The sequence below is a fragment of the Geospiza fortis genome, unplaced genomic scaffold, assembly GCF_000277835.1.
Source record: "Geospiza fortis unplaced genomic scaffold, GeoFor_1.0 scaffold254, whole genome shotgun sequence".
NCBI classification, from domain to species: domain Eukaryota; kingdom Metazoa; phylum Chordata; class Aves; order Passeriformes; family Thraupidae; genus Geospiza; species Geospiza fortis.
This window is the reverse complement of record NW_005054441.1, coordinates 1,053,660-1,061,922: the sequence shown is the minus strand read 5'-3', so window position 1 is coordinate 1,061,922 and position 8,263 is coordinate 1,053,660. Positions and strand designations below refer to the sequence as shown.

Genomic DNA, 8,263 nt, shown 5'->3' with positions numbered 1-8,263 from the left:
GTGTCAGCAGGTCAAGACTGTCCTCGGTGGCTACAGCTGCCTGAGGGGTGGGGATGACAGAGACATGGGACTCAGCCATGGGGGGCCACGTGCAGCCCCAGCACCTGCCTGGCTGCAGCCCCAGGAGGCCAAGCCTTGCCACAAAGAGCCTGTGCCCTGTACCTGCTCTGCTGTTGTCCAGACTGGCTGGCTTTGCTGTGTCCTTACGATGTCCTGGATCTGCTCATACCATGCATTGCCGCTGCCACTGAGGCTGATGGTGGCCGTGAAGAGGTGGCTGCAATACTTCTTCATCTTGTTGGCCTGGGCATAGAGGCGCCGGGAGCTCTTCCTGGAGTCGGGTGCCAGCCACTGCCGCATGGCCTTGATGCCCTGGCGGCTCTCGGGCTCGCAGAACACCACCACGGGGTAGTACTGCACGTAATTGAGGCGCTCTACAGCCGAGGGCGTGATGTCCAGCAAGGCGTGCTTGTTCTGGGGCAGGGCACAGCCATCAGCCCTGCTGGGAGCAGGGATGAGGGCCATGGGCTCTCCACAGGCCCCAGCTGGCTCCAAGGACGTGGGAAAGGTCTCACCTTTTCTGCGATCTGCCGCACTGAGTCCAGCTTGATGACCTTGGACGATGCCCCATCTCGGGGCACACTCGCTGCAGGACACAGAGATGGGGCATGAGAGGGGCTGCACCTCCCACAGCCCCAGGCTGGGCATGGCCGTGCCCAGCCCCAGGGCTGTGTCCCTCAAGGAGAGCAGGGAAAAGGGTGAATTAGCCCAGGAAGGTGTTGGGGTGTCATAGGGAGGGAGCCAAGGTAAAGAACTCTCACAGGGTCTGGCTGCTGGGTATCATTTTCTCCCCAATGTGGGGGCACTTACGGGCAATTTCAAACAGCTCAGGCAGCTCCCTGCTCAGCTTCTGCACAGCGATGTCTGCGATGGGGCCCAGGATCACCACGGGCCGCTTGAAGCTGGCTATGGGAGGACAGAGGTGCTCAGGATGGCTGGGGGCAAGGGCAGAGCTCCCAGCATCCAAGCACCCAGCCCTGCTCCTCGTGGAGCCCACAGGCCTGCACCTCGCCCTGCTCCTCCCAGGAGAGGAGGGCCCATCAGCAGCCACAGCAGGGCAGCCCCAGGAGCCGTGTCCCCAGGGAAGGTCAGGCTCTCCTGGTGCCCACCTTCCTTGAGGACCACCCTCTCATAGGGTGGGTAGTGCCCCTGCTTTGTGAGGGCAGACAGGTCCTCCCGGCTCTTCCGCAGCATCTTCTTGGCTCCCCGCAAGCCCCGCAGCTTCCAAAACTCAGCCCTTGCCCCGGAGGGGTTGGCTCCAGACGTGGCTTTCAGCACCGACTCCAGGCTGGCAATCTGCTCGGCCCTGGGAGAGGAGAGGGCTCAGGACCTGCAGCCTCTGGGTTTGAGGAGCAGCTCAGGAGAAGCTGGCACCTTTGCTTGGTGGCACAGCCAGGTGAGGCCATGCTAGACTTCTCTCTCTGGGACTTTGGAAACTTGACGGTCAGCTGCCTCACCACCCTGAGAAGGGATTTCACCAGCTCCCGCTTCCCACCACTGTCCCACCAGCCCTGCCTCTCACTGAGCCCACCATCCCTGTCCCCAGCTCACTTGGGAGCCTTCTCTGGCTCTGCTTGGCCAGGGGCTGTTCCTGGCTCCATCCCTACCTGCTCCGGTTGGGGATGATGCCCTTTTCCTGCTCCTGCAGGTCCCTGCCCATGCGCACAGCCAGCCAGCTCCCCAGCCTGCCCCGGTACATGGTGTCCAGCACGTGGAACACGTCCCCACGGACAAAGCTGAGCCCTGATGGCGTATCCTTCTCAAAGTCAAAGTGTGTCCGGATGTAGAACGAGTCACCCACGTTGGACGAGACCATCTTCCTGTAAACTGAAGCCCAGGGCAGGAGGGACCATCAGGGGAGGAGATGGCTGAGGAAGAAGATGCTGGAGAGATTTGGGAAGGCACTAGGCTGGCTGGGAGGCTCCACAGTAGCCCTTGCTGCTAAGGAGGGTATTAGGGATGCTTTTTCCTCCCATGGCACACTCAGGCATGCTGGGAACAGTAGGATCTGACTCGCCAGCACACACTGGCCTCCCCAGGCTGAGCCATGGTCCCAGAAAGCCCCTGTGCTCCAGGAAGCCAAGGCACAAACAAGGCTGGGATGGTCTTGTCCCCTCCCATCAGCACTCTGGAGGAGGAGGGGAAGAAGGACCACCCTGAAGGGACAGGAAGTCCAGCAGGTCTGGTGCTTGCCCAGAAGAGACAGAGGATGGAGAGGCCCGAGCCCAGGATGAGCCTGGTCACCACTCACTGTCCTGCTTGCTCTGGATCCACAGTGTGACCTCCTCGCCTGGGGGCAGGGCCATGAGATATTCCACAGCCTCCTCACGGGTCATGTTCTGGAAACTGGTGTCATTCACCTGCCACGGAAAAGCACTTGGACATGGTCCTGCCAGCAGGACAGAGGGCATGGGCACCAGCAGGGGACCCAGGGACAGCAGTGCCCAGAGCAGAGTGGGAGAGGGAAGTGGTCCTTGTCACCCTGGAGGTGATACCCTGGGGAGATATTGGACCCAAAAGTGCTGGGGCCAGTCCAGGTGCAGCAGCATATGGAGCATTTTCAGCCTCGGGTACCTGCAGGATCTGGTCACCTTCCTGAACCCCCTGGCTGTCAGCCAGGCTCCCCTCCTGCACGCTCGACACGAAGATGCCCACATCGTTCCCTCCCGTCAGCCGCAGCCCCACGCTCTTGGCCTTCACAAACTGCACAACCCGGGAGTTGGTGCTGTACCTGCCACAGGGAAGGACAGTCAGCCCAGTGGTGACATGCAAGGACAGGACAGGGAGGCGCTGACCCTGTCACCCTGTGACACAGCAGCTCCTTGTGTCCCCCAGCCATTCCCCTGCCTCTTGCAGACATACCCGTCCTTGTGGGCAGCTCGGGCAGTGAGGCTGGTGTGGGGGCTGTGCCTATCCTGCTCCATGGCTTCCAGAAGGTCTGCAGGAAGGAGAGCTGGTCTAGGAGCAGCAGTGGCTGTGCCAAGGCACTGGGAGCCCTGGCATGGCTCTGCCAGGGCTTTGGGCAGTGGAGATGCACAGGAGCCTGGAGCCCCCCAGTGCCCACTCACCTGGGCCCTGAGCATCAGCTACAGTCACCTTGGCCACAGGCTCCCTGTTTGATCGTCCCCTCTCCCTGGAACAAGGTTGAGCAGGATTTAGGCAGGGCAGCGGAGAGAGCAGAGCAAGCTGGGCATGGCAGCACCACCTCCAGGGATATTGGCTTAGGAATGGAGAACCAGCATCCCCAGACAGGTGGAGAACACAGAAGGATCTGCCAGGGGACAGAGGGGCTCAAGGGGACAATGTGGGCCTTACGGTGATTTTGTCCTGGCAGCAGCTGGAGATCGTGGGGAGGCCTCTGGAGATGGCGGATGGGACAGCTCAGAGTCGATGTCTGAGATATCTGCAGGCACAGGAAGGGAGGTGCAGCAGTGGCCATGCAGTCCCTGTGCTGTGTGACTGACCCTGGCCCCAGCACTGTGTCCCCTCACCGTCCATCCGGGAGCTGTCACTCTGGCTGTCAACGTCAGGGATGTTGACCAGGAACTGCCGGTGGTCACGGAGGATGAGCAGGGTCAGGATCCCCTCTGTCTGCTCAATGAGCTGCTGGGTTTCAGCCAAGGACATGTCCTGGCTGGCTACCCCATTGATCTGGAGGGGCAGAGTGGGAGAACTTAGGGCACCTGCTCCTGGGAAAGTCACCCCCAGGAACATCCCACGGGGATGGGATAATCTGACTGCCATCTTCCTGGTCCCTTCCCAGCTCCTCCAGGCCAGCCCCAGCTCCTGCAGTTTCCCCTATTCTGTGTCCCCGTTCCTGGCTGCTTCCCAGTGTGACCTCATTTTGTACAGAGGAAACCATTAAACCATTAGCATGGTTTGTTAACGCCCACTTCCACCTGCCTGGGGCTCTTCCTGCAGGCAGGATTGCAGGACTCCTCAGACACCTGAACCTCAGTTTTCCTTTGTCCTGGGCCCAGCACTGTCCTTCCATGCCCTGGCCTGATGCAGGGAGTCAGGCCCCAGGCAGGTTCTGGGGCTGAGATCTCCCTGAGTGGCAGCTGCTTTTCCCAACAGACTGTGGGATGAAATCCCTTCTGTTTACCCCAGAGTCACTTTGGCACCAGATCCCAGCAGCCATGGGTCTGCCTGGACCAGGTGTGCAAACAAAGGGTCTCCCTCCCTTCTATTTCCTCCTCCCCGAATACTTTAAGCATTGTTTTATCTGACAAACACCTGTGACTGTCATCCAGTGGGACATGGACACACAGTGGGGGACCACACCCTGTGGGGACAGTGGGGTGGACATGACCCCAGTGTTCCAGCAGGACATGCCACCAGCCCTGGCAGCAGGGAGCTGGTCCCTGGGACAGCCAGGGGGGCTGGAGCAGGGAGTGGGCACAGGCAGAACTGCCTCCAGCATGGCTGTGGCTGGGCCCTGGCAGTGACACCAGCCAGGGATGAGCCCTCCAAAGAGGGGCAGATGAGACTCCCTGTGAGTGCCCTGCACCCCGGGGCCCCCATACCTTCAGGATGAGGTCTCCCTCCTGCAAGGAGTTGCCCTTGGCCGCCAGCCCGCTCTCCACTATGTGCTTGATGAAAAGCTGACTCCCCAGCTTCAGGCCATACTCTGCACCAGAGAGAGCCGTGAGGGTAGCAGAGTCAGGCAGATGCAAGACCCCCTCCAGGTCCCTGCTCAGCACCACCCCTAAAGCCCCAGCTCCCCCTGGGGTACTGGCAAGCCACAAAGCAGAGCTCTGTAGCCCCCGGCTGAGGGGAGGAGGTTTAGTGCACCCAGCATGGCATGCACTGTCCCCTTGCTGCAGCCAGGCCCTGGCACCCACCCAGCCATCATCTCCTCCCTGGGGGAAGGTATGGCCAGAAATCAGGCAACAAGACCCAGGGGCAGCAGGAGCAGGAGGGCCTCACCCTCATTCTGCTTCTGCTTCACCAGGACCGAGGTGATGGGCTTCATTGGCACATCCTGGCACGGCAGCCGCTTGAAGCCTGACACCAGGGCCAGCCCATTGGTGTCCCCGTCCTGGCCAAAGGAGCAATGCCGGCCCTGGCCTCTCCGATCTGAGCTGCTCTGCACCCGGTGGCTGCTGTCCTGGCTCCGCCTGCGGCTCCGTGACACCAGCCTGTGCTGGCGATGCTCATCGCGCTGGTGACCAGAGCTCCTCTCGCTGGACGAGTCCCCATCGTAGCCCTGGCTGTGATCCAGGTCGTCCTGGGAGCGGTGCAGCCTGTACTCCTCATCTGAGTCGTAGTGCCGGGGCACGGCAGGGGACCCAGGGCTGCTCTTGCTCACAGGAAGGTGAATCTTCTTTGGCCTTTTCAGTGTCTGCAGGTGCACAGTGAGCAGAAGAGGATGGTGGGTACAGCTGTGGCTGCCAGGAGATGTCCTTGCAGCAATTCCCAAGCCCCAAACCTTGGGCACATGTGGACAGGGGATCTGGGATGGGGACAGGCACCAGCATGAGTATGACGCCAGCCCCCATCCCACCTCAGAGCACACTCACAATGTTGGCGATCTTGCCACAGGTTTTAAGTGTCTGGATGGCAACAGAGGATGGGACGTTCTCCATGGAAAGGCCATTCACCATCACGATGTGATCCTTCTTCCTGGGAGGGAAAATGCAGCTGAGATGCTGTCCCAGGCACAGCTCCCAGCCCAGGGAGCTGGTGGGGTGGTGAGTGTACCCCAAGGGATCCCATTCCAGCCAGGCAGGGCAGTGGTTCTGGCCCTGTCCCAGCAGGAGCGATTCTCCATCCTTCCCACCCTTGCTGGCAGCGATCACCCCCTCTGGCCCCATGTCCCCATGCACTCACTGGAGCTGACCCATTGCTGGTCCCCCAGACACCACATCTGAAACAAACACCGCTGTGTCCCCAGTTGTCCTGTTGGGACGGTCACGGCCTCCGGAGACAGCAAATCCAAAGCCCCGGTGAGGGTCCTGGTGGGCGGGGGCAGAAGGGGGTCAGGCAGAGTTGACCCCACAGACCCCATCCCTGCCACAGTGGGGCCGCCCCAGGGGAGACTCACCTTGCTCAGTGTCACCGTGTGCTGCTCCCAGATCACCATCTCCTCCATGGTGGGCACCCACCAGCACAAGCTGGGCAGGGACTCGGTGGCAGCCGCACGGCCAGGGGGCTCTGACTGGCTCCGGCTCCTCTTCGCAGGCGCCGGCCTCTTCCTCAATCCAACATCAGGCTGCAACAAAGAGCAGCAGCAAAACTGAGCCATAAGCACCAGGGACTGTGAGGCTGCAGGGGGCAGGGCCCCACGGTGCCAGGACACTGGGACTGGCAGCTGTGGCACACCCCTGCTAACCCTGCACGGCTCTGCACCCGGAGCTGCCTCTGTGCACCACGACATCTCCCCTGGGATCCATCTCCATCCCCTCAGACATGGGTCCATGCAAGGGGGGCTTTACACAGGGCAAGCACAGGACTCATCTGCATGGCTGAGACCCACTGTCCATGCCATCCTCGTGGTCTGACTCCCCTCTGTCCTCCTGGAGCTGGCAGGCCTTGGGGTACTGCTCTGGGTGGTGTTTTAGTGCCTGTCCACCCACTCTGGGCTTCGGCAGCTCGGCCAACTGGTTTGGTAACACCACTGCCCCAGTTTCACCATTTGATTTCTCTGGGTTTTCCTCAAATCCAATGTTTTCCACCTAAGGCAAACAAACCTGACTGACAGAATAACGTCCCTTTGAGGCTGAAATTTCTGGGATGGGCCCAGGGATCTCCACCAGCTCCTGGCTCCCTGTAGGTAATGTCAGCATGAACCCCAAGAGACATGGTGGGAGACAGCAGGACCAGAGCCTCCCACCCGTTCTCGTGGGGTGGGACAGGCACAGGCCACTTTGCTCAGGGCATCACAGAATCACAAAATCATCAAAGCAGGAAGAGGCCTTCAAGATTTTCAAATCCAACTGTCACTCCAACACCACCATAATCACCCCTAAACTATGTCCCCAAGTGCCACATCCAGATGCCTCTTGAATGCTTCCAGGGATGATGAGTTCAGCACCTCTCTGGACAACTTATTCCATTGCCTGACCACTCTTTCAGTGAAGAAAAAATGTCTAGTATCTAATCTGAACCTCCATTGGTGCAGTTTGAGGCCATTTCCTCTGGACACTTGGCAGAAGAGGCTGATGCCCACCTTGCTTCTATCTCCTTTTGGGAGAGCAATGAGGTCCCCTGAGCACCCTTCTCCAAACTGCACACCCTCAGTTCCCATGGCACTACACAGCTGTGGTGTCTGAGGGCTCTGGAGTGCCTGTGCTCATTCCTAACAGCCCCCAACACAGCTCAGCCACCCTCAGCCCTGCCAGGGATGCCTACATTGGTGCCACAGGGAGCTCAAAACCCCCACAAGCCCTTTGGGAATTGGCCACGGGGCAGCTTTGGTGGGACAGAGACACCTCGTAGGCAATGTCAGGGTGATGCCACATCAGGGATGTGGCAGTGGGCAGCCAGCCCTGGGCAAGTGAGGCAGCACAGCCCTGGCACAAGGACATGCCATGGGCAGCCCCGGCTGGAGCGGTGCTGAGGCAGCCCCCAAAACGAGACCAGCCTGAAACGAGACCCAGCCCACTGCAGCCCAGGGAGGGCTGGGGGAGGCCGGGGGTAATCATTCACCCGACAGGCAGGCTGCAGCCACGGGTGTGGAGGGCAGAGTCCCCTGTGCGTCACCAGCTGCCGAAACCAGCCTGAGTGCCTCCCAGCCACCAGGGACACGTGGGGCCAGGGGGAGCTGGGGCTGGGCAGAACCCCAGTGTGGCAGCACCCACTGTCCAGGCACTGGGAAAGTTGATAATGAGCAGGAACTCCCAGAGTGACATTGGGGTGGTTTCAGCTGTGTCACCAGTGTTGTTTGTGCTCCCTGGACACCTACAGGTCACACGGTGTGAGCTACAGGTCCAAGAGAGACCAACCTGGAGAGCCAGATCATCCCCCTCCCTAGGGTGGTGACATCTGCTGGGCTAGAGCCACCCCTGATGCCACCCAATACAGCCCCTCACTGTCCCCAGCTGGCTCCCATTATTGTCCCACCACCATGGTGCCACAAACTTGCTGCCCGTTCCACTGCTGCCCGTTGCTCTCTCCAGGCAGTGGCTGGAGCAGCACGGGGATGGCAGCAGCTCCAGCGGCACAGGCAGCGCGCCTACGGTGCCACCAAGCCCTGTCCCTG

The 8,263-nt window shown here is 60.6% G+C and overlaps 1 protein-coding gene across 1 annotated transcript in view; it reads right to left on the bottom strand.

Moving 5' to 3' along the window:
- Positions 1–8,263, bottom strand: part of TJP3 (tight junction protein 3) — a 10,624-nt gene that overhangs the window by 903 nt on the left and 1,458 nt on the right. Inside the window, 18 exon segments of the mRNA XM_031062215.1 lie at positions 1–4; positions 7–40; positions 163–474; positions 576–646; positions 871–966; positions 1,170–1,366; positions 1,668–1,887; positions 2,312–2,420; positions 2,635–2,791; positions 2,923–2,998; positions 3,129–3,193; positions 3,376–3,463; positions 3,552–3,711; positions 4,587–4,690; positions 4,990–5,404; positions 5,583–5,685; positions 5,893–6,017; positions 6,107–6,274. The exon segment at positions 1–4 is cut by the window's left edge and continues 217 nt beyond it. Of these exon segments, the coding sequence (XP_030918075.1) occupies positions 1–4; positions 7–40; positions 163–474; positions 576–646; positions 871–966; positions 1,170–1,366; positions 1,668–1,887; positions 2,312–2,420; positions 2,635–2,791; positions 2,923–2,998; positions 3,129–3,193; positions 3,376–3,463; positions 3,552–3,711; positions 4,587–4,690; positions 4,990–5,404; positions 5,583–5,685; positions 5,893–6,017; positions 6,107–6,154 (2,384 nt within the window). The 5' untranslated portion in view covers positions 6,155–6,274.